The sequence below is a fragment of the Solanum tuberosum genome, unplaced genomic scaffold (genome assembly GCF_000226075.1).
Source record: "Solanum tuberosum cultivar DM 1-3 516 R44 unplaced genomic scaffold, SolTub_3.0 scf00255, whole genome shotgun sequence".
NCBI lineage: Eukaryota > Viridiplantae > Streptophyta > Magnoliopsida > Solanales > Solanaceae > Solanum > Solanum tuberosum.
The window spans coordinates 714,377-740,266 of NW_006239184.1; the positions used below are offsets into that span (position 1 = coordinate 714,377).

The 25,890-nt window shown below is 36.0% G+C and overlaps 2 protein-coding genes and 1 pseudogene across 2 annotated transcripts; 2 read left to right on the top strand and 1 right to left on the bottom strand.

The window, feature by feature from the left end:
* The first annotated feature begins 2,583 nt into the window (after positions 1-2,583).
* On the top strand, positions 2,584-13,645 carry LOC107062717 (B3 domain-containing protein Os01g0234100-like). Its single transcript, XM_015313677.1, has 8 exons — positions 2,584-2,826; positions 11,167-11,240; positions 11,410-11,463; positions 11,753-11,787; positions 11,877-12,024; positions 12,101-12,307; positions 12,517-12,607; positions 12,691-13,645. The coding sequence occupies exons 1-8, from the start codon at positions 2,610-2,612 to the stop codon at positions 13,215-13,217; spliced, it is 1,353 nt and encodes a 450-aa protein (XP_015169163.1). The 5' UTR covers positions 2,584-2,609; the 3' UTR covers positions 13,218-13,645.
* Positions 13,646-16,429: 2,784 nt separating this feature from the next.
* LOC102594266 (uncharacterized) lies at positions 16,430-17,846 on the top strand (annotated as a pseudogene).
* Positions 17,847-18,350: 504 nt separating this feature from the next.
* On the bottom strand, positions 18,351-25,352 carry LOC102588937 (quinone oxidoreductase). Its single transcript, XM_006357857.2, has 5 exons — positions 25,098-25,352; positions 22,301-22,442; positions 21,186-21,412; positions 19,249-19,506; positions 18,351-18,871 (listed from the first exon to the last, which is right to left on the bottom strand). The coding sequence occupies exons 1-5, from the start codon at positions 25,302-25,304 to the stop codon at positions 18,557-18,559; spliced, it is 1,149 nt and encodes a 382-aa protein (XP_006357919.1). The 5' UTR covers positions 25,305-25,352; the 3' UTR covers positions 18,351-18,556.
* Positions 25,353-25,890: the final 538 nt, after the last annotated feature.

Below are 25,890 nucleotides of genomic sequence, written 5' to 3' on the forward strand. Positions count from 1 at the left end.
TAAAAAGAAGGTTCAAATATGGTCAGTGTCAAAAAAGCAAAAACTTACTGTTAATTTAATTTTATGGTTTTGTTATCTTTCTGATAATGCTTTTGATTCTTGATTCTATTAGCCCTGAAAAAAAGACACTGAAATACAGCTCTGTTGATGTAAATTCATCCACGATGTTGCGAGCTGCAGAAGTACAAGCAAATTTGCCTTGTCAATTTCCTAGTTTTGTCAAGTATATGCTCCCTTCACATGTCAGTGGGGGATTTTGGTTGGTAGGTTAAAATTTTCTTGAAAAAATTAGAATTTTTGTTAGTACTATGGTCTTATTGTTTTTTGTGAATACAACAGAGTTTCCCGAAGAAATTTTGTGATTGTCATTTGCCAAAACATGACGACATTGTTGTTTTAGTGGATGAAAATGACGAAGAATCTCCTACCAAGTACCTTATTGATAAGAACGGATTGAGTGGGGGTTGGAGAGGTTTCTCCATTGCTCATAACCTTCTTGAAGGGGATGTCTTGGTCTTCCAATTGATCCAACCCTCCAAATTTAAGGTAACACCTTATATCTGTTGTCATTTTTACAACATCTATCGCGTACAATAGACACAATGTGACTCGATCTTTTTACAGACCCAAGTTAGTGCATTGGACTATCTTTTTATCCTAAAGTGACAATGTTAATATTCTTTGTATGTTGCAGTTTTATGATGTCCCAAAGGGACAGTAAAGCGATGGCCTTATTGTTGTTTCCCCTGTTTTAGGTATTCATAATACGAGAAAATTGCTTGACAGAAATTGATGGTGCTATTACTCTTCTAAATCTGGATTCTCGTGCTCGACCAATCAAATCTGGTATGGTTACAAGCAGTATATTTAATTTATATCGCAAACAAGATGTACAACCTGTTGATTTACTGATATTATTATCTCGATAGATCATGATGAAGAGATGCAAATTTGTGAAGCAAAAGAGGAGAAATACTTGGAGCCTCCTATCCTTGATATTAATCAAGATGACAATATTGAGGAAGCTATGTTGTTACCAAACTCAGACAACAACCCTGTAGCTGATCAATGTGGAAATGACAGCGATAATGGCTCTGAAGTATTAGAAGGCATTAGATTTTCAGAATCAAGAATTGAATTCAAGGATGTGAAGGACTATTCTGGTTTCAGCATTCTTGTCGATGGCCTGATCATCGACTCAGAGGTTCCTGCATTGCACATTCGGACCAAATACTATGATCTTTGTCGCACCGAAAATTCATTTCTCCATGACCATTTACTTCCTGGCCTAAATGTCAAGCTAGCTGCTGGAATGATTACTGAAACTGTGAACATTGCTGATGCCATTAGAGCCTGTACGAGTTCGACTCCTCGTGATTGTCTTGAGACTTGGGACAGTACATTGAAAGGGTTTGAGTGTTTAGGCATGAATGTTGGATTTTTACGCGCAAGGATAAGTAAGCTTGATAGTTTGTCAAGTGAATCGAAAAACGTTCTTGCATCAAAGAAAGTTGAGCTAGCTGAAGCAAAAGAGGAAATGAGGATTCTTGATGAAAAGGTTTTGAAAGTGAAAGAAGTGATAAAGAATGTAGAATCTGAAATTGAGGCTTTAACAAAGAAAGAAGCAAACTTTGAGCCAAAGTTCAAGGCGTTGGCTACTTCTCCATGGTAGAAAAAAATTGGTCCTGATTAATATTATTAGTGTATAATTAGTAACTGAAGAAGCCTTTTGAGCTTCCTAGCAGGAATGTTTAACTCTTTCTGCTGTTTTTTGTGAGGTTATATGAGCCATCATATCCTTTTTCCAGTGTAATTGGTGTAAATGTTCGACAAGCTTACTATCTAGTACGAAATTAAATATTTATTCGTATGGGATGACCAAATTAAGTTTAAAAGGTCTATATTCTAATAGACTTAGAAGAATATTTAAGGCTGAAGTCATCTACGGCCCCTTAAAGTTGACTCGTACCTATTGAACACCTAAATTGTTTAAAATATATACCTATTAAACACAAAATGTTGATGTGGCACTCACTGCTGCTAAGTGCGTGAATGAACTTTTTTTAAAAATAAATTAGTGCATATTTTCTTGATACTTGGCATGCATTAATTAAATAACTAAAAACTCATTAACAACAATTATATGCTTAATTTTATTTTCCATTGAATAAAATTAGGATTTATATCTTCTTTCCTCATTAATTTTATTTTGAATCGTTGACGTTATTGTTCTTTCATAAGAGTAGTTTGAAGAAAAAAGGGCGGGGATAGAGAAACAACTTAAAAAATGGGTTAAAGATTTAATTTCACGAAAATTTCCATTAATATAAACCTAAGCTAGTGGTATTAAAAATAATGGACAAAGACCAAACTTGATAAGTTTTTGAATACTTGAAAGACTAAAATCTGTAAGTTTATAGTTATGAGACTAAAACCGGTAAGTTAAGAGACCAAAACTGATAAACTTTTGAATAATTAAAGAATTAAATCTGGTAAGTGTATAGTTAAACTTAGGGACCATTTTAGACCTCGATTAGTTAAGGAACTATTTATTGTCATTTTCTGGTATACGGTACTCAACCTTCACTTCGTTCTTAACGCCCTGGGAAATGGACTCTTGGAACGAATGGGTTGAGCAGACACTTGAGAAACTGGAGTCCCGTAAACTCCTCCGTTCACTTAGGCCAATTCATCTCTCCGACGATAATTCACATACTGATGAGTTTGAATGTTTTGATGGATTGCGCCAATGGGATAGAGCCTCAGTCGAAGTAGAGATTTTAGAGACCACATTCCAGAAATGGCTCCAAGATATTCCTTCTCCTGGTATACTTTCTCCTTTTTCCCCTTTTCTCCATTCTTTTTCTAATTTCAAATTTGATGAAACAAGATATAAATGTAATGTGTGGAAAGTTTAGTTTCATAGGATCAAAAATCTTTAAAATTTGACTAGTTTATATTGAAAATTGTGGTGTAAACTTCTCAAATGGTCACTCAACTTGATGAATTTTATCTCCTAAGGTCACGTATTTTTTGTTTTCATATAAAAAGAAGTCATGTAACTATTCACTCATTTAGTTAAAAGTCACACTCGCCGGAAAATGCATTGAGTGTGATCTGCCCGTACTGGTTTTACTTGTGTAAAAGGGTCGGCTGGCAGCTCCTAGCTCCTTTCACATTGTTGTAACATATCAATTAGGTACCTCCCATAATTGAGTCAGACAAGTTGGCAGAATTTGCTGCTCTAAGATGCCTTAAGTTTGTCTAAGTTGTAGCTTCACCGCGATGCATGTTTGGTAGCCTACAAGGCTGCAACCATTATTTTGTGTCTGTAATTGTACTTGAGATGAATTTGATTCTTGCTTATTATTGCCTTTTTATTCGAATGCAAGTTGGAGTATCTAATTATCGTGTGTTATTCAATCTCTTTGTATGAATTCTTTAAATTGCAATGAATAATGTGTTATAACGTTATTGGTGGCGAAGTATTGGTGGAAGAGCACAAATTAAGCAAAGATGACAAGCATAGTAGAAGGAGGAAAAGAATATGATGCTGGTTGATTTAGAACACTTTGGGAGCTGTCGAGATTTTGGGTGTTGCAGAAGTATAAGGAGGTCAAGGGGGGATTCATAAGATGAGAGGGGGAAGAGCGACCGGGCCAAACGATATTCCTATGGATTTTTTGAATGTATGCAAAGTAGGTATTAGGTGGCCAACTGAGTTCTTGTATTACTTAAACGTCATTTTTAGGATGACTAAAATGCCCGTAGAATGAAGGCGCAGGATAGTGATCCTATTGTACAAGAATAAGAGTGATATTCAAAATTATAACAACGGTAGGAGTATTAAACTTCTAAGCCATACTATGAAAGTTCGGGAGAGGGTGGTAGAGATGAGGACTAGGAGGCCTGTGTCTATTTCAAAGAACCAATTATGATTCATGTCGGGGCGACCAATGCACATGTACCATTGAGCCAAAACCCAAGTGAGAACTGTGGAAGGAGACTCGAAGCACTTTTCAGTCAAAATGGGGTTGCACCACGGATCAACTTTTAGCCTATTTTTTTTTTGTCTTGGTGATGGATGGATTAACATGGCATATTCAAGGAGAGGTACTATGATGTATGTTATTTGAAGATGACAAAATATTGATTGATGAGACACACAATAGAGTTAATGATAGACGGTAGGTTTGTAGATAGACCCTAGAGCCTAAAAGTTTCAAGGTTGAACATGAATAAGAAATAGTACAAGGAATGTAAGTTCAATGACATATCACATGAGGTGGATATGGAAGTGAGGATTGATACACAAGTCATCCCTAAGAGATGAAGCTTCAAGTATCTTGGTCAATCAATGTCACACATCAAATTGGAGTGGGGTGGATTAAATGGAGGCTTGCATTTGGTGTATTATGTAATAGAATATGCCACCGAGACATAATGGTAAGTTCTACAGAGTGGTTGTTAGACCAGCTATTGTATGAGGCAGAGTATTGGTTAGTCAAGAATTCACATGTTCAGAAGATGAATATAATGAATATAGTGGATATGAGGATGCTTAGATGAATGTGTGTGTGCACTAGGAGAGATAAGATTAGGAACAAAAATATACGGGGTAAGGTGGGAATGACCTTAGTCTCAATGATAGACAAGATGCGGGAAGTAGAACAGAGATGGTTTGGACATGTAAAGAGGAGGAGCACAAGATCCTAGTCAGAAGGTGCGATAAGTTGACACTGATAGGTCTAAGGAGAAGTATAGGTAGACCGAGGAAAGAGGTGAATAGACATGACATGTCATGTCATGTCATATCTTCGGTTTACCGAGGACATGATCCCAGATAAGAAAGTATGAAGGTGGAGGATTAGGGTACATGGTTAGTAGGTAGTCGATCAATTTTTCTCTTTCTTATAGGAGAGCACAGTTCTAGTTCTGAGCACCCTGTCTGCTCCCTACTTACCCGTATCATTATTATTATTATTATTCTATTACTATCTTATTTGTCAAATTGTATTACTACAATTGTTTCTTTTACTTGGGTTATCTTTACTGTTTTTTCTGTCAGTACTTCTCTTTTCTACGATATTTTCACCATAGCTTTTACTCTTGCTTTTGCCAAACTTGTTTTTGAAAACTTTTTTCTTGGGCCAGGGGTCTATTGAAAACAACCTCTCGACCTCAAACAAGGTAGGGGTAAGGTCTGCACACACCCCACCCTCCTCAGTCTCCATTTATAGGATTACACTGGGTATGTTGTGTCAATTTTGTTGAATGAGTACTCTCAAATGAGAGTTCTTCTATTAAATAGAAAGAATTCTAATTTACATGCCAAAAAATCTGCTATATATCCCTAAATATATGTTATTCCTAATTGTAATATCTCTGAAAATATGCTACATTAATCTATGCTATCCTATCATCATTACACAAATATTTAGATTTATAACATAGATATGTACAAATATTTAGAATCTTTCCAATCATGCCAACTTCCCCCCTCAAATTGATGCCGGTGGATCAAAAAGCATCAATTTGCCTACCAGAAATTGATGACGTTGTCGTGCCATAGACTTTGTAGACACATCAGCTATTTGAAGATCACTGGATACATGTGGAAGAGTAATGACTCTCTTATCTACAATTTCTCTGATAAAATGACAGTCCACTTCAATGTATTTGGTCCTTTCATGATAAACTGGATTAGTATTAATTTGAATAGCACTTGTGTTGTCAGCATGGAGAGGAGTGGGATTAGATTGAGGAAATCCAATTTCTGCAAGTAACCCACGAAGCCAAACAATCTCAGAGCAAGCAGTAGACATTGTTGGATATTCAGATTCAGTGGAAGATTTTGATACACGGTCCTGCTTCTTGCTATTCCAAGATATCAAGGAATCTCCAAGAAACATGCATCAACCCGTGACAGAGTGATGAGCATCAGGACATCCAGTCCAATCAGAATCACTAAATGCATTAAGCTGAATCTCAGAACCACTAGGAAAGAATAATCCACGAGTAGATGTTCCCAAGAGATATCGAATGATGCGACGGACAACCACCAAATGTAGATGGCGTGGAGCCTGCATAAATTGACTCACTTGTTGAACTGCAAAAGAGATATCAGGCCTAGTAATAGTAAGATAATTTAGGCTCCCAACTAATTGCCGATACAAAGTTGGATCAGGAAGAAGATCTCCTTCCGCACGATAGTACTTTACATTCAATTCCAATGGAGTATTTACAGAGGAAGATTCTTGAAGACCAGGCAAAGCAATCAAGTCCCGAGTATATTTGTGTTGGTTCAAGAACACACCTAAATAATTATAATGAACTTCTAATCCCAAAAAGTATGTAAGAATACCAAGATCTTTCATATGAAAAGAATCCTTAAGTTGCTGCTGGAGGCTAGTGATTAGTGAAGAATCAGTTCCTGTGATAATAATGTCATCTACACACACCAAAAGAAGAACACAACTTGCAGATGTTTTTCGAAGAAACAAAGACAAATCATATTTGCTCTGCTCAAAAGAGAATTGAAGTAAAGTAGACCGAAACTTGTCAAACCAAGCTCTTGGAGCTTGTTTTAATCCATATAAAGACCGCTTCAACTTGCATACATCTGATGTAGGTGATGAGCCCAAATTAGGTGGGGTTTTCATATAAATATCTTCTTTGAGATCACCATGAAGAAAAGCATTCTTGACATCCATTTGATGAAGAGGCCAATTTTGTGATGCAACAATGGCAATAATAGTTCGCACCGTAGTCATTTTTGCTACAGGTTCAAAAGTCTCCTCATAGTCTACTCCATACTCCTGTTTGTTGCCAAGGACCACCAATCGAGCTTTGTACGTATCAAGAGTTCCATCAGAATGAAGTTTAATTGAATAAACCCATTTACATCCAATTGGACGGACATTTGGAGGACAAGGAACAACGTCCCATGTGTTATTTTCTTTAAGAGCCAAAAGTTCCTCCTCCATTGCTTTTTGCCAACATTCAACCTTGGAGGCTTGTGAGTAACCTGTTGGAATAGAGATGGTGGATAAAGTAGAAGAAAAACCATACCGTTTAGGAGTTTGAGACACTTTAGTAGATCGCCGAGGAGGCTCAAGAGGAGCAGACCTTGAAGAAATCTCAGATTCTGGTTGTGGAGCAGTCTAAGGTGGCGGATCTATTTCGGGATGGGGTAAAGTTGGCCGACGCCGTTCATACACAAATCCTGGTTTGAACTGCTTAGAAGACAATGACAAATCCTCAAAAGTAGGAAGAAGAGGAGAAACAGAAGATGACTCAACATGAGTAGGAAAGAAATACTGATTCTCAAAGAAAATAACATTTCTAGAAATAAGAAATTTGTCAGAACTTGGATCATAGTAAATAAAACCTTTCTGCAAAGTACTATAGCCCATAAAAGCACATTTAATAGACTGAACAGAGAGTTTATTTCGTTGAAAAGGAGGCAGGTGCACAAAACAAACACAACCAAACGTATGAAAACTATGATAGCTACCACCAATAGAGCTTTGTACCGATCAAGAGTTCCATCAGAATTAAGTTTAATTGAATAAACCCATTTACATCCAATTGAAGGGACATTTGGAGGACAAGGAACAATGTCCCATGTGTTATTTTCTTTAAGAGCCAAAAGTTCCTCCTCCATTGCTTTTTGCCAACATTCAAGCTTGGAAGCTTGTGAGTAACCTGTTGGAATAGAGATGGTGGATAAAGTAGAAGAAAAACCATACCGTTTAGGAGTTTGAGACACTCTAGTAGATCGCCGAGGAGGCTCAAGAGGAGCAGACCTTGAAGAAATCTCAGATTCTGGTTGTGGAGCAGTCTCAGGTGGCGGATCTATTTCGGGATGGGTAAAGTTGGCCGACGTCGTTCATACACAAATCCTGGTTTGAACCGCTTAGAAGACAATGACAAATCCTCAAAAGTAGAAAGAAGAGGAGAAACAGAAGATGACTCAACATGAGTAGGAAAGAAATATTGATTCTCAAAGAAAATAACATTTCTAGAAACACGAAATTTGTTAGAACTTCGATCATAGCAAATAAGACCTTTCTGCAAAGTACTATAGCCCATAAAAGCACATTTAATAGACTAAATAGAGAGTTTATTGTGTTGAGAAGGAGGCAAGTGCACAAAACAAACACAACCAAACGTATGAAAACTATGATAGCTAGGATGCTTGTGAAAAAGACGATAATATGGAGACTCAAGATTTAACACTTTAGATGGAAGTCTATTAATCAAATAGACAGCACTAGACAAAGCTTCAACCCAATATTTAGATGGAACAGAGGGCTCAATTAATAAAGTACAAGTGACATCTAAAAGATGACGCTTTTTACGCTCAGCAACCCCATTTTGCTGTGGCGTATATGGGCAAGAGCGTTGTGATACAATTCCTTTCTCAAGCAAGAAATTATTGAATTCATGAGACATATATTCTCCACCAGAATCAGATCTTAATATTTTGATGCATGTGGAAAATTGAGTCTCAACGTAAGCCAAAAATTTCTTGAATATGGAAAACACTTCAGATTTAGATCGAAGAAAATACACCCATGTAAATCGACTATAGTCATCTATAAATGTCACAAAATACTTGAAATGAGCATGGAAAACAACTGGTGAAAAGCCTCAAACATCACTTTGAATGATATCAAAACACTTTGCAGCACAACTACCAAAATTAGGAAAAGAAGAGTTTTACTTTTGCCTAATTTACAAGTAGAACAATCAAAGGAAGCAACTGAAAATTGATTTTTATTTCCCAATAAACTAGAATTGGACAAATGAGACAACACAATAGAATTTGGATGTCCTAGACGTTTATGCCAAACCTCATTCTTAGTAGTGGTAGAAGCAAGAGCTAGAACACGAGGAATAGAAAAGTGTATAGGAAACAATCTTCCAACTTTAGGCCCCTTCGCGATTATCGTCCCTGACACCTGATCCTGCACAAGGCAACCATTACGAGAAAAATTCACATCACAATTGTTATCTACCAATTGGCCAACTGAAATAAGACTAGTGGAGAGCTTTGGTGATACAAAAACATTCTTGAAAGTTTCAGTAATATCCCCAACCTTGGTAATGGGTAAATTACTACCATTGGCAACCTGAATTTGTGTTGGACCATTATACTCACGGATGTTTTTGAGTATATTAGTTGAGTTGGTCATATGATTGGAAGCGCCAGAATCAACAAGCCAAAATTTAGATATTACCTCATTACCTTGCAGCCCCAAAGCTGAAAATGCTGACAAGATCATTTGTTGTACCATTTCAGGAGTAAGAACTTGTCCTACTGAAGACGAGTTATTTGTAGCGGAACCATTTATCCCAACTTGGAAAGCATTTTCCCTATAGTTTTGAGGACGTGTGGGACACTCTTTGATAATGTGTCCTTGTTGTTTACAGTAATTAGAGAACTTCTTGCCACAATTGCTAGCAATATGATCATATTTCTTGCAACTGTAGCATTGAGTTCTAGCCATATCCATGCCCTTTCCTTTCCCTTGAGCTGCAAATGCAACAGGCGTCTCTTCACGAAGTAATTCCCTAAAACAGACATCCAACGAGGGAGATGGATCAGGTTCATCAAGTTGGAAGCGAACACTTTCAAAATCAGATCATAATTTCAATCAAAAATTGATCTCGCTTGCTTTGTTCATGAACTCCCTGAATGATAGAGAGAGATTCAGAAGGTATTTAAGCATAAACGATGTCGGTAAATTCAGCCCATAAGTTCTGAAATCCAGAGAAATAATCTTGAACAGAGAGACCTCCTTGAGAATACATAGCAATTCATGCTCCAATTGAAAGCGCCTTGCGCTATGGTCTTGGTTGTAAACCTTTTGTAAATAATCCCACATGGCCTTTGCTGTCTTGTATGGCCTGAGATTAAGAACAATAAGAGGGTCAATTGACCCTAAAATCCATGTCATCACCCGAGCATCTTTAACCTTCCATTGACCGAGCTTTGTAGGATCGGTAGGAGTAGGATTGCTTCCATCTATATGTCCCCATAATTCTTTTCCGGTGACAAATAGTTGGAATTGAAATTCCCTGGTAGAGTAATTTTTTCCTGTGAAACGAACATGGAAGGACTCAAACTGATATGACGCCATGTTCTTGACAAGTTAAGGAAGATAGAAATGCAATGATACAAAATAACCAGAATGACCAAGACTAAGATTCCAAGATGCTTAGGACTAACTGTTGACTAAAAAACAGTAAGCAGAACCAAAACTTTCAAAGAAAAATTCTGAAAGGAACCACAGATGCAAGACACTAAAAATCAAAGCACTGAAAAAGGCTCTAATACCATGTCAGTTTTGCTGAATGAGTACTCTCAAATGAGAGTTCTTCCATTAAATAGAAAGAATTCTGATTTACATGCCTAAAAAATTGTTATATATCCCTAAATATATGCTATTCCTAATTGTAATATCTTTGAAAATATGCTACATTAATCTATGCTATCTCCCTATCATCATTACACAAATATTTAGAGTTATAACATAGATATGTACATATATTTAGAATCTGTCCAATCATACTAACATGTTGTTATTGTTGAATCGCGTGTTATAACGATCTCTCTTCTGCTTCATTCTCAAGAGAAATGCACCTCTTTATTTGCACTAGGTTACATGAGCCATTATCTCCGGTAACACTGAATTTCACCTTCAACATAACAAAGTGAATTTTCTGGTGGTTTTATGTAAATTTTTGGCGACTGTGGCTTTTAAAGGAACAAATGAATCATTTAGTGACATTTTTTTTTATATAAAACAAAGAAAAGTGACTTAGTATATAAATTCATCAAGTTGAGTAATCATTTGAGAAACTTACTGGACAATTGTGATAGTCATGGAGAAATGGAATTGCAACGTAAAAAAAAAAGAAGAATAATTATCTCATAAATTGGTATGGAGAGAGTGGTAGCTTCATTTACCTCCTAGTCTCATTACTCGTACATGCTATGCTAGTTCTAATAAAAAGGCTGAGGATGCTACCTTAAGAAAAGCTACAGGTTTTACAAAAAAGAAATACTTTGCGATACTGCATCGCTACAGTCTCTTGTATGAACTATCATAACAGGCTGAGATGTTGCACTCATTGCATACTTTTAATCAATTATAGGAGATGACCTTGGTGGTAGTGGCGTTGCTTACACTGAAGCAGGGTCATCACTGGCAGAGTTGAAAAACAAGGAGGTATTGTCTTTTTCATTAGTTAACTCTTCGAGGTTATAATTTGATTTGTTAATGCCCTGCTCTTTCTTCCTCAAAGGTACTCACAACTCAATCTCCTTATATTAATAGTATTTGTTTATAATGATTGCCCATGTTTCTAATTTGTTCTCCCATTTTATGGCTTAACCAGAAAAAGGCACTGCAAATCAAGAAAAAGGCTTTGCCTCCTAGTAAAACCAACAAGGTCACAACCATTTTTTACTCCTTTTGTTGATATATAAGCATGTTCATTTTTGCTTCTATGTTCTTCCAGGTGAGTGATCTGAAACTTTTGTCCCGCTAACTTCAAGTTTTGACTTTTGATCTTCATGTTTCCCCCACGGGGCAAGCAAAGGTCAAAAGTTCGAGACCATCCATTTCCAAAGTCATTAGGTGTCATTTCTTGAATGTATATTGTAAATATTGAATTTCTGGTCATGCCCCTTGTTCTTCTATTAGCACTAATAAATGTACCTGTAAAATTCTTTTGCCAGGTGGTAAATGGAGGTAAAAAGAAGGTTCAACTATGGTCAGTGTCAAAAATGCAAAAACTTACTGTTAATTTAATTTTATGGTTGTTATCTTTCTGATAATGCTTTTGATTCTTGATTTTACTAGCCTTGAAAAGAAGGCACAAAAGAGCTCTGTTGATGTAAATTCATTCGCGATGTTGCGAGCTGCAGAAGTCCAAGCAAATTTGCCTTGTCAATTTCCTAGTTTTGTCAAGTATATGCTCCCTTCACATGTCAGTGGGGGATTTTGGTTGGTAAGTTACAATTTTCTTGAAAAAATTAATTTTTTTGTTAGTACTATGGTCTTATTGTTTTTTGTGAATACAACAGGGTTTCCCGAAGAAATTTTGTGATTGTCATTTGCCAAAACATGATGACATTGTTGTTTTAGTGGATGAAAATGACGAAGAATCTCCTACCAAGTACCTTGTTGATAAGAATGGATTGAGTAGGGGTTGGAGAGGATTCTCCATTGCTCATAACCTTCTTGAAGGGGATGTCTTGGTCTTCCAATTGATCCAACCCTCCAAATTTAAGGTAACACCTTATATTTGTTGTCATTTTTACAACATCTATCGCATACAATAGACACAATGTGACTCGATCTTTTTCCAGACCCGAGTTAGTGCATTGGACTATCTTTTTATCCTAAAGTGACAATGTTAATATTCTTTGTATGTTGCAGTTTTATGATGTCCCAAAGGGACAGTAAAGCGATGGCCTTATTGTTGTTTCCCCTGTTTTAGGTATTCATAATACGAGAAAATTGCTTGACAGAAATTGATGGTGCTATTACTCTTCTAAATCTGGATTCTCGTGCTCGACCAATCAAATCTGGTATGGTTACAAGCAGTATATTTAATTTATATCGCAAACAAGATGTACAACCTGTCGATTTACTGATATTATTATCTCGATAGATCATGACGAAGAGATGAAAATTTGTGAAGCAAAAGAGGAGAAATACTTGGAGCCTCCTATCCTTGATATTAATCAAGATGACAATATTGAGGAAGCTATGTTGTTACCAAACTCGGACAACAACCCTGTAGCTGATCAATGTGGAAATGACAGCGATAATGGCTCTGAGGTTTTAGAAGGCATAAGATTTTCAGAATCAAGAGTTGAATTCATGGATGTGAAGGACTATTCTGGTTTCAGCATTCTTGTCGATGGCCTGATCATTGACTCCGAGGTTCCTACATTGCACATACGGACCAAATACTATGATCTTTGTCGCACCCAAAATTCATTTCTCCATGACCATTTACTTGGTGGCCTAAATGTCAAGCTAGCTGCTGGGATGATTACTGAAACTGTGAACATTGCTGATGCCATTAGAGCTTGTAAGATTTCGACCCCTCGTGATTGTCTTGAGACTTGGGACAATACATTGAAAGGGTTTGAGTGTTTAGGCATGAATGTTGGATTTTACGCGCAAGGATAAGTAAGCTTGATAGTTTGTCAAGTGAATCGAAAAACGTTCTTGCATCAAAGAAAGTTGAGCTAGCTGAAGCAAAAGAGGAAATGAGGATTATTGAAGAAAAGGTTTTGAAAGTGAAAGAAGTGATGAAGAATGTAGAATCTGAAATTGAGGCCTTAACAAAGAAAGATGCAAACTTTGAGCTCAAGTTCAAGGCATTGGCTGCTTCTCCATGGTAGAAAAAAAATGGTCCTGATTAGTATTATTAGTGTATAATTAGTTAGTGAAGAAGCCTTCTGAGGTTCCTAGCAGGAATATTCAATTCTTTCTGCTATTTTTTGTGAGGTTACATGAGCCATCATATCCTTTTTTCTAGTGTAATTGGCTAAACTTTTGTAAATGTTCGACAAGCACACTATCTAGTACGAAATTAAATATTTATTTGTATCGGATGTTCATTAGTTCAGGGTCTGACTAGCTGTTACAAATCGAGAAGACCTACAAGTGTATCATAACATTTCCATTTTCATGTAATAATGGAAAAAAGTTATTCCCTTGTTAACCAAATTAAGTTTAAAAACTATCTCCAAATAAGCTTCGAGGGATGTTAAATAAGACCCTTACCTAGAATTTCACTTGTTTTCACAAATCAAAATAGAATTTACATATAAATATTTTTTTTAAATTAGATGGTGATTCTAAACCCTTTTAAAATCAGGTAGAAGAGTTGGATGTTGCAAACATATTTTGATTTCAACTCTCTACCCCTATAACAAAATGGATTATCATCGATAAGTTGGCAATGAGGATATTTGATCATATATATTATAGTTAGCAATTGTCATATTCTTATTATTTTATATTTTGACAACATCTTGATATTGATACTCCACTGTAAAAATCTATTTGTATCGGTATTTACATCAAATCAATAAATGTATAACATGTATTTATATATAAACCTCTAGCACTTGATCAATAGTAATCATCACACACTCTCACCTCATTAAATCACTTAAATATAGTAGATTAACATGATTATTTAGTTTAGACACGAAATGTGAGTGTATATTTACCATATTCTATTTCATACTCGTGTCATTGTACATGTATTCAATTAGTAGAACCTCATAAAATACATGAAAGTAGTTAGCATTTAGAAGACATATAGAAAGATCCAATGAACCAATACAATCATAAAATATCCTGTGTTTGGTACTCATATTGTAATTCTACATTTCTTTTTCTGATGCAGCGCCTAGTACGAGTCACCCTCGTTGATTTCTGATCTCCCGTGACCTTTGCTGATTGGATCATGGTGAGCTCTTGGCGTTTGGAAACTTACTGATTTCCCTCTTTTGTATTATCTATATATTTTGTATTTTGAGTAGATCTGTTGTAAATAGTCCCTTTTTGTGCTTAAACACTCTTGTATCGATGACACCATGTTCGTAGTTTGATTCGTATATTCGTCTTTCTTGGTCATTTGTGGGCTTTTAATGTATATTTTGTACCGTCATGTAGATATCTATGTTATGTCCCTATTCTATATATGTCTATTTTGCTTCAGCATAGTTATATTCTAGAATTATTTATTGTTTATTTGTTTGTGTTTTGACTTGCCTACTAGGGGTTTATGGTAGGCGCCATCATGATCCGATCTGTGATAACGGGCATTGAAAAGGTATATAATTTGTTGTCCTCACTGCATGTTTTAATCTTACGAAAAATGGTCATATTTGTCCTTATAATCTCGAAAAAATACACAATGTTTTGACAATACACAAACATTAATGACGCTTTTCTCTCCGTATCAATGTTTTGATGTGAAAAGTGACGCGAGAGGATACGTATAGGAGTTAAGTTTAATGGGTCTTCACAATTGAGTGGATCGGGTTTAAATACTTGGGTCGGGTAGACGTATAGAATATTAAATAGGGAGTAGATTTTTAATTGTAATAAAAATATATACATGTACGAAGATTAAATAATAAAAGTAGAAACATGATGCTTAACTATCCAAGGATAAATATATGCCCGGACAAAAAAATATAACCTTTTTATGAGTGTACTAAAACAAGATCTTACAATTATGTCAACTTCAGTAGCGAAAACATTATTAAGATTATTATTATAATAATAAACTATTATTCATAAAGCAAAGTTATAAAAGAGGGATGCAGAAAATAAATAACATATGATCTTGTAATTCTAGTTGCTAAGGATATATATACTACTAGAATTAAAGACTTCTTTCATTGCGGATCAATGAAAAATTTGTGCTATAAAACATAATTTCTAACTACTTCTTACGGAATCAGCTTATTGGGAAAATGTATGGTGGAACAGATTCTCACAGAAATAGAAGTTTCCTAATTTTTTCATACTAGTAGTATACTACTTTATTTTTTTATATTGATTTAATCAAAATATCAGTGGAAACAACTAGTGAACATTTCCATATGAAATTTACTACTACTTTTTTCTTTTACACTGACTTGATCAAAATATTAGTGGAAACATGAACTTTTTCAGCGAGAAAAAAAAGTGATTTTTAGTAGTCATACATGTTGATTAGAGTGTAAAGATTTTTCAACTCATGGTATAAAAAGTATTTGTGCAATCAAATCAATTGTAACAAAATAAGATGCAATTTATTTTTTATAAACATTAATTTGTAATCTGGTAAAATGATAACTAATTTGCTCTTACAATGAACTTTTGGTTAGGAACCTTTCTTTTTTTCTTTTTGTAAGACATGTTAGTTTTATCCTATGGATGATAAAATATATTTATAAATAAATCTCAATTTTAGAAAAGTAATTAATCGACAACCTTAACAAAATTTCTCGCTATGACGACATATTGTTTCTCCTGGCAGAAAAATTGTAATCACTATTCATTTTATTTGGAAGCTACTTCAAGAAAGATACGTGTATATGAAGAAGATAAGATTTTAAGGAAAGTGTTGTATCTAAATTTATGGCCAAGACAAAGTGATGCCAGTGTGTTGAAGTTTAATACTCCTATAAAGAGCACAAATATTGAATAGAATACTTGACTTGGGAAAAGGAGCACATGAAATGTAACTTATCAAACAAACATACCATTATTTATAGTCCCGAACTCCGAACTTTGGACGTCTCTTAATAAATTATACTTGACATGAGCATTTTACTATGATATCTATATAACATTGAAAATCCCATCACTTATCTTTCTCTCAATAGCTACTAATGGCCCTCACTATTGTTGTGGATCTAGGTATTGTCTTGTTAATGTTTATAGCAAAGGTAGAGGCTACTCCCCCTGGAATAACTAACCATCCTAGCAATTCTCATTGCTCAGAAGATGAAATCAAGCAATGTAAAAATCTTCCTCATGTATGTCCCATGTTCTGTCCTACTGGTTGCATAACGGAGTGTCGTTCTTGCAAGCCTATTTGTATCAATGGCCCAATGCCACCACCTTTGTCACCCGTGTCTCCTCCTCATCCACCCTCACCAACCCCGAAGAAGGCTAAGTGCAAGAACAAGTACTACCATAATTGTTATAATCTCGAATTTTCATGCCCTACCTCTTGTCCTAGTGGTTGTCATGTTGATTGTGTCTCTTGCAAACCTGTTTGTAGTAAGTTATTTCCTTACTTCTCTATTCTATTTTATATCTATATTTGAAAACTCTTTAATTTTAACTTCATACCGCTCAATGTTTAACATCTACTAGACTACCAAAAATACCATAGGCCATTTTGGTATGTTATATACTTAGCTTAAGTGTCAAATACAATACTTCTATAATGAAACAGAGAACATATATAATTCTTCAAGCCTTTGTTCAACTAAATGTTGTACATTTATCTGATGCAGAGTGTGACATACCTGGAGCAGTTTGCCAAGATCCTCGTTTCATCGGTGGAGATGGAATTACCTTCTACTTCCATGGCAAGAAAGACAAAGATTTCTGCTTAGTTTCAGACCCTAAATTCCACATCAATGCTCATTTCATAGGAAGACGAAACAGGAACATGAAGAGAGACTTCACTTGGATACAATCCATTGGTATCCTTTATGGTTCTCACAAGATCTCAATAGGTGCACTAAAACATCAACATGGGATGATTACATTGATCGCCTTTCCCTCCACTTCAACGATACAATCATACTTCTTCGTGACGAGGAAGGAGCAAGGTGGCAATCTGATGAAACTGTGCCTATGGCCTCCATTACTAGAATTAGCAACACAAATGACGTTGTCATAGAAGTTGAAAATGTTTTCAAGATCACTGCTAAGGTTGTACCTATTACAAAACAAGAATCTCGAGTTCATAACTATGGCATACCAAAAGATGACTGCTTTGCTCATCTTGAACTTGGGTTCAAGTTTTTCTCGTTAAACGACGAAGTAGATGGTGTTCTAGGACAAACGTATAAGAAGAAGTATGTGAGAAAAGTTAAGATGGGTGTTTTGATGCCTGTAATGGGAGGTGACAAAGAGTTTTTAACATCAGGACTCTTTGATGCTGATTGTTATGTGACTAAGTTTCAAACAAATGAAGAAGAGTCTGATAATGAAACCGGTTTTGCTTTGGAGTTGCCAAGCTTGAGGTGCACTAGTGGGATTTATGGAAGTGGAGTTGTTTGCAAGCGATAGAATATAGCTAATTACTAATGAAATTTACACCCTCTAGAAATCATGATCAACGTATTGTTGAAATAAGGGTAGACACTCATAGCAATCTTTAAATAATTTGGGAAGTGATGTAGAGGTGTGTGGTACCAAAATTTTGTGTTTTGAAGGTAGTGGGGAGAAGAAAGTTGGGATAAACTCAAATTGTTCCAAGGATTGAAAATGTTCCAACGTCAAATGATCATATCTCTCAACTTATAATAAATTAAGCTACGAGCAAGAAGAACTCTCTTTTCACATGGTGTGATAGTTTAGTTATGTAATGGGAAGATTGAATAGTTAAGATATGTAATTGTCAACGTCAAAGATTGAATACTGGACTTTGGTTAAAAAACAGTAATCAACAAAACTATATTTGTTAAGGACCTTCAATCGTTCCACCTGCAATTATCTAACTAACACAGACAGATGCTCCTACGATTATGAGACAAAATAAGCTATCACGCTCAGAGTAAGCTAGGAAGAACCTGAAGGAACTAATATTATGATGCTCATTCACTTGCAGAAGGCTAGAAATTGAACACAACAGTACAACAACGGGAAAATACAACACACTGAGAAGTACAAATCGGCAAAGAATGTACATTATGCATTTATTATGGTTCAGCACAGACTTGAAGTCCACTATGCCTTTTAATATATTTCATGTTGGCAGTACACAAAGTAAACTACTACTAAGCACCATCTGGAATCAGTACAACTGATCCAGATGTTTTCCTGCTCTCAAGGTCAGCATGTGCTTGTACCGCCTGAGACAGGGGATAAGTATGATTCATACGGACGCGTAAGACACCTGATGCCACATTTGCAAATACCTCTCCGGCAGTTGCTAGTAGTTCATCCCTCGTTACTGTGTAATGCATCATGCTAGGCCTCGTCAGAAATAGCGATTTCACTGCAAGAGCTGATAAAGGTACTGGATCTGGTGAGCCAGATGACTGCCCAAAACTCACCATGTATCCACGAGTTTTTAAGCAGTCTAATGATCCCTGATCAAAAAAATTTCTAATCAAAGGCTACTCAGGAACAAGACATAAGCACAATAAATTCTTTCTAATCCTGGCCACCCAAGTTTTGGCCCATCATAGTTTTCTTGTTCATTTTCCTACAGGTTAAAGATGTTGCATTAAATTTCCCCTGGCTAGTTGGTTTATTGCTAGGTTGCTGTTAATCATTAATGATTTGGCAAGTTATGATTGTCTTAAAATAAATTTCAATCTCCGACAGTTAAAAGAGATTCTGTTAAATCCAAACCCAAACCTACATGAACAAACTTCACCATTCTGATGAAAGCGTTGCTTTTCTGAAAGCTCTTGTGTGAATTTAGGCTAACTTGGTCGATAAAAATGAATGTAAATGCCAATACCTGAAAAGTATCTTTTCCAACAGAATCATATACAACTTCAACTCCTTGGCCTGATGTGATCTCATTGACACGATTGACGAAATCCTCTTCCTTATAGATTATGACATGATGACACCCATCATCTCTAGCTTGGTCTGCCTTCTCTTTAGTTGATACAGTCCCAATGACTGTAGCACCAAGGGCATTTGCCCATTGGCACAATAGGGAGCCAACTCCACCTGCTGCAGCATGAACAAGTACTGTGTGCCCACGTTCAACCTGTAACACAATGCAAGACAGTATAAATTTGATGAAAGTAAGAAGCTATATCTTTTTTTGAAACTGGTAACTTTGTCTATATATGTTAGAATCCGAATCTTACAAGAGTTGTAGCAGCCCCATATTTACAAAGTACTACCTACATCTATGATTCTATGATCCTATGTCTATAATGAGTTGTAGAAGCTATATCTTAGTTTGCAATTATGCAAATGAGAGAAAAATCTATTCAATTAAAAAGAATTTTAAAAGAATAAAGTTTTGAATGAAATGGAAATGGATGGATAAAATTCCAAGAAGACAGCAAATTCCAATTTGTTGCACAAACATTACATGCCAAAACCATTGAAAGGTCACTTCTTTTTTTGAGAAAAAATGAGGCTAGAAAGGTCATTTATTTTCCTTTCAGCTCTCTTAAAATTACCAATCTGGGAAGCAGAGCTGGTTCATGTTCAGCATGTTGTATTTGTCATAGTACACTATTCTACAAACTGGACTGCATCAACCTCCAAATTTAGTTTAGAAGCATTTGGTCCCCCTTCCCATAATTTGGAACTCCCAAGTAATTCTGTAAATCTCTAAGAATCCAATTTATGGGGTACCTGATTCTGATCAGGAGAGAGCGGAGATACTTTATGATAACCGCTTAACCTTGTAGAAACTGGAAAACAATGCACTCATAATAAAATGTATTCCATGATCTTCGCGCTTTCAAGCATTCAATTTATTCATATTTTAAATTTTCTGATGTTTTATCTGCTTCACTAACTAGCTGCAAACAACCAATTAAACCAGCAGGAAATTAAAGAATATCGGCCATTTCACAGTTTCCTAAAGTTGCTTTGGTACAGAGAATATCAGGATTTTAGGACCATAGCCATCCAGAACACAGATCAGCCCGATACCTGGAGTCAAAAATGGAGTAAGGATGGTGCTTACGTCTTTGTAACACTGATAGGACACATAGTCTTCCATTATCCAAAAAATAAATAAAAAATCATATGAAATTTAAAAGCTGGAAATCTTCAAAACAAAGGAGAGGAAAAGATCCATATGCCCATCCAGATTACTAGCCTTCAACTTCTAAATTACACACCTAATATCACAAGCAACGATATTGGTTTTCTCAAGACATACCACTAGGGACTATGACTTTTACTTCTTCAAGTTGTAATTACTCATGCAATAACTATGAGAAACACATGATGCAGTAGTCAAAAGCAATAGGACCTAGCAATCTGCTGGATCACCAAGAAATAGATTAATTTACTTTAAAAAGGAGAATATGGATAAAGGAACTTCAATCATGGGATATGCGTCTAATTGCTAATCATCCATTAGTACTCCAGTCAATATCTAAAGATTGAATTTCCAGTAATAAGAGCTAATCAAATAGTATTTTGTATCTTCCCTTAATTGTCCTATATATGATCACATTGATTAACATGTAGGGAAAAACATCTAAATCATAAAACAAACACTCAATCATGCCCATGTCAGAGTTGAGGACTTCTTTTTTTAAACTGGTATTTTGTAAGAGTTGAGGGCTTCTTCCGCACCAGATAATCTAAATCATCTAGTTTGTAATATAAGCATGTCAACTTTAACTAAAGAAGGAACAGATGGAAAGAAAAAAGAATAGAGGAAACTCGGCTGCTGTAAGACTATGATGTACATACTTTGAAGCAGCGGCGCAGTAGGAACTGAGCAGTCATGCCCTTGAGAAGTATGGATGCTACAACAATGGGGTCAATTGAGGGAGGAACAGGCACAACTTTATCAGCAGGAAGGATCTGTTCCTCAGCATATGCACCCATTGGACCGCCAGCATATGCAACAATATCACCAACTTTCCTCCCAGTCAATCCGGGACCAACAGCTGTTACAACCCCTACAGCCTCCATACCTGGCATAAAAAATGTAATTCTAGCTTCAATTCCAACTGAATGCCACCTAAATAATGCTTCTATGATCTTCGATACCTTATAAATGAAATGCTTCTATCATGTTCTGCCGGCCTCTAGATCAAAAAGGATCCAGCTATAGGCCTGACTGGATATCGTTTGTCCCCAAACAAAACAAAAACAAAGTTGGTAACTCCATATTTAGAATCTAGCATGAAGAGATGAGAAAAGAGGTTGAACCGTACAAATACACACAGTTGATAACTTGATACACAAAAAAAATATCCTCTCTAGACAAAACAAGAACCTCACTATTTAAGTGTCGATTGTGATGATGAGAAGTACATGGTCCCCTGTCTTTCTTTTTTGTTGGATAAGTATATGGATCAGACTTGTGGTAAAGCAGAATCTTTGTGCATCTAATTTACTTCACCTCTTTAGTCTTTACTGCCTGTGAATCATTGCTAAATGGCAGATTTTCAGTACTTAAAAACTAGTTTTAAAGTGGATAACAACGAGTTAGGTTTGAGTGGTAGGAGATAGTAATCAACGATGAGCTTTAGGGTGTTGAAACTAAACATAGATCTGGAGATTCCCGGATAGGGCAAACCTCCGGTCCTCCACATGGAGAAAACCCATTTAACTTTCAAACAATAGACCATCCCATGTTTGGTGGAGATATTCATGCCGAAGCAGATGCAGGCTTTTCTTTTTGCATATGATGCAGTTCCAAAGCTAATCATAACCAGCAGAAGATATTCAAATTACAGGATGCCTCAAACCAGCGGGTTCCAATAGAATCTTCTTTAAAAATAGGATCATATTATACGTAAAATGTTCATAAACATATAGAAGAAGAGAAAATAATTGACAAAGGGGATTGAAAGCACCTGGTGTAAAGGGAAATGCAGCAGCTTTGTAAACTCCTTTCCGGAAATATATGTCAATGAAGTTGAGGCCAATGGCCTTATTTTTCACCCTGATCTCTCCATCTTTTGGGTCTCCCAGTTCAACATCCTCCCATTTGAGGACCTACAAAACAATAGCCTTGTTGTAAATAATTGGTTGATAAATTTCTGTGGATGCAAATTAAAAAAGAAGGCCTTGTCATTAATATTTGTTCTCCTGCTTCCTCTAAACACATAAAAAGGCGAACATAGAATTTATCACACTAAAATTTAGTTTTATGTCCCAAGAATTGAAAGATCCATTAATTAAGTTTCTAATTTAAGAACATGAATGTGACAGCAGATCCAATGATAACAAAGCAAAATATCCCTGGAGATCTTAGAATAACTTATGTGTTCCTAAAGATGAGGGTGGTATCACCTTAGCCATCAAAAGATGGTGGAAGTTCAGGACTCAGCCTTCTTTATGGGCTGATTTCACGAGGGCCAAATATTGCAATAGGGTTCATTCAGTGTCCAAAGCATGGACAAATGGAAACTCTCAAGCATGTAAATCTCTAATTAAAGCTAGGGAGGACACTGAAATAAACATTCTTTGGAATATTAATGATGGTTGTTGCAGAATGTGGGGGGGTAATTGGACCGAGAAGGATGCTTTGACAGTCCTTTATCCTGGTATATTGATAACATTGGGGCTAATGTCAGTGACTTTATTGACAATGACAATTGACATGTATATACAATATATCGAGGTGCAAGCAGGTGGAGTTCACCTATAACAAGAGTTATCAGGCGAATATAGGCATGCCACCTTTTGAGGCACTCTATGTACGCAAGCGCAGGACTCCCTTATGCTGGGTAAGCGTAATTTGGAGAAGCTTTATGAGGTACTCCCAGCTTACATGACTCATCATATTAACAACATTCCCATTGGAGATCAAGAAAGTAATGACTTTGTCATCTGAGATGTTACCCAAGATTGCATTACACCAACTCTTCATCACGGCAAATCATCAGACAACACAGGCAGAAGGACACCACTCTTGACAAGGTATGTCATAAATGTTTTCCTTCTAAAATGTCATTTCTTACTTGGAGATTGATTCTTAAAAATTTACCTTTCGATGGGATTCTCCATAATGTTGATAAACAATTAGTCTCTAGATGCTTTTATTGTGCTACACCTTCTTGTGATACAATGAATCATGTTTTTATTGATGGTGAGGCTGCTTGTTATGTTTGGAACTTCTTTGGTAACCCTCTGGGAGCTAGACATCACTCTTGTTCTATAAAAAGAATTTTCAATATGTGGTGGGATGTTAAGACTAACAATAACATACATAGACTGATTCAACAAATAGTTCCTATTTGTATTTGTTGGGAAATTTGGAGGAGGTGGGATTTCAGTGGGTATGTTGTTGGGAAATTTGGAGGAGCTGGACTTCTTGTGAATATGGTAACCAGAAAAGATTTGTTACTTCCAATATGGAAGTGCATAACCTATGGAACATAAAGACAGACATATCAGTGGCATTTCCTAGCTGTGATATTTCAGGCAACTGAACTCAACTATGTCAAAGAATTGACATAGAAGAGGTTGCCTAACCCATGAAGCACTACAGAGAAAAGGTTTGCAGATTTGCTCAAGGTGTTTTCTTTGTGACAAGGAAGCAGAGGTAAACAGCCACCTCTTCCTAGTTCCTACACTGCATAACAATTGTAAATCTGCGGAGCATGTTCTTACATATGCTTGGAGTTAAGCTGGACAATTCCTAAGAACACTTTTGATTTGCTGAGGAGCTGGGAGACAATTGGAAGAAGAATTTCTGAGGAAGACCGGTGGAAACTAATTCCAGATTGTATTTGGTGGACCTTATGGAAGGAAAGAAATGCAAGGTGTTTTGAGGGTTGTTTCTTTTTTGCAATGCCTAGTGAGGATTGTAACTAACATTTGGATGATTGTTTTCATATGAATACAAAGTTACTTTATCAAAAAAAAAAAAAAAAAATTATGTCAGAGAATTGAAATATTCAGATCAGTCATCAGGTGTCTGTACTTGGACCAAACCAATGCTTGGAAGGATTGAAGTTAACACTGATGGTGATGGAAGCTACATCCAGCAAAATAACATATCAGGTATTGGTGGCATGGTGAGGAATGATTCTGACAACCTGATCATGCCCATTTCAGTCCCCATTCAATGTAAAAGTAACAATCAGGCCACTATGTATGATGCTAACTGGTACAAACAGGCTAGATTCAAAACTCATGACCTGGAATTGGACTCCTTAGTGATTACTGACATGATCAATAACAAGGTCACTAATTATCACAAGCTCAAAGGTATTATCAGAGACATCATCAAAGGTATCAAGCCTCTTCAAGTGGAAATGAGACCTTCTACTCTTTTCAACATCTTCCTAAAGAGGTGAAAGGATTATTTCAACTAGATAGACGGCAACTCCGTAGTATTAAAAGAAGCTATAACAAAAGTAACTTCTTCTTTGAGAGTTAATACTCTTTAATTCTAATTATATAAAATGTATTGTACATGCAACCTTTCATTTTATTTTTATGACGCCTGCTTTCGGCACCTCCACTAATTTGGGTATAAGTAATCTCAATGCCTGAAGGAGATGTGTTAAAATTTACCAAAACAAAAATTAAAACATTTTTCAGCAGAATGTAATCATGATCCTCCAGATTAAAAACCATTAGCATTTGATTTTGATAATATAACAAAGTTACTAAAAGAAGAGAGTGTGATAAGAAATAGACCTCAGGACCACCAAGTTCATGAACCCTAATGGCTTTGACCATTGTTGTTGGTGATACAGAGTGAGCTCTTACTGCTAATCTGATAGTGGATGTTTGTAAAGGAACACACTTGCGGCTTTTTTGATTACTAGTTATAGCTCTTGGGAAGCGAGAAATGAAAGAATTAGGTAGAAGAAGATTGTGACAAGGAAATGATGTTAATCGCATTATTTGTCACTCAACAGAGACAGACAGATAGATATGCGCACTCCCAAATACCAAAACAATTAGGTATTGAGGTCCACAGCATGAAAAAATCAAATTAAAAAAGTGTTTAATTTTTGTCCTTATTCTTTATATATCAATATTTAAAAAATCATAAAAATTACCTATTATCCCATTAGTTATTATAAAATTTGCATACTTGAAAATATTTACAAACATAAAGCATCATCAATGGGGATAAGAGTTGATGTTAAGGGAGCAAGAGAATCGACCAGATTTTTTTTCATCGAAATGGAAACAAAAGGAGGCTATTACTCCTTTTGTTAGCCTCCTTTTGTTTAGAGCTGTCAATATGGGCTAGCCTATCCCATCCGGGCTAATTCATACATGCTTTGACATTTTACGGGTCAGGCCAGGCTAGCCCATTTTTGGTGTGGGCCAGAAAACGGTCGGCCCAACCCACAAGTACGTGGGCTACAGGCTTGCCGGGCCAGCCCACTTTTTTAAAAGTTATATATTTTTTTATAATTATTAAATTAAATTATAAATTATAATTTAAAAATATTATCATAAATATCGACAAAACAAT

Excerpts from the sequence above, each read along its gene's own strand:
- LOC107062717 (XM_015313677.1), top strand. The coding sequence starts at position 2,610 with ATGGACTCTTGGAACGAATGGGTTGAGCAGACACTTGAGAAACTGGAG. Across the intron at positions 11,464-11,752 it reads CTCCTAGTAAAACCAACAAG|GTGGTAAATGGAGGTAAAAA; the intron begins GTCACAACCATT and ends TTCTTTTGCCAG. Across the intron at positions 12,308-12,516 it reads TCCAACCCTCCAAATTTAAG|GTATTCATAATACGAGAAAA; the intron begins GTAACACCTTAT and ends CCCCTGTTTTAG.
- LOC102588937 (XM_006357857.2), bottom strand. The coding sequence starts at position 25,304 with ATGCGATTAACATCATTTCCTTGTCACAATCTTCTTCTACCTAATTCT. Across the intron at positions 21,413-22,300 it reads TGCATTTCCCTTTACACCAG|GTATGGAGGCTGTAGGGGTT; the intron begins GTGCTTTCAATC and ends TTTTTATGCCAG. Across the intron at positions 19,507-21,185 it reads TACTGCGCCGCTGCTTCAAA|GTTGAACGTGGGCACACAGT; the intron begins GTATGTACATCA and ends ATTGTGTTACAG.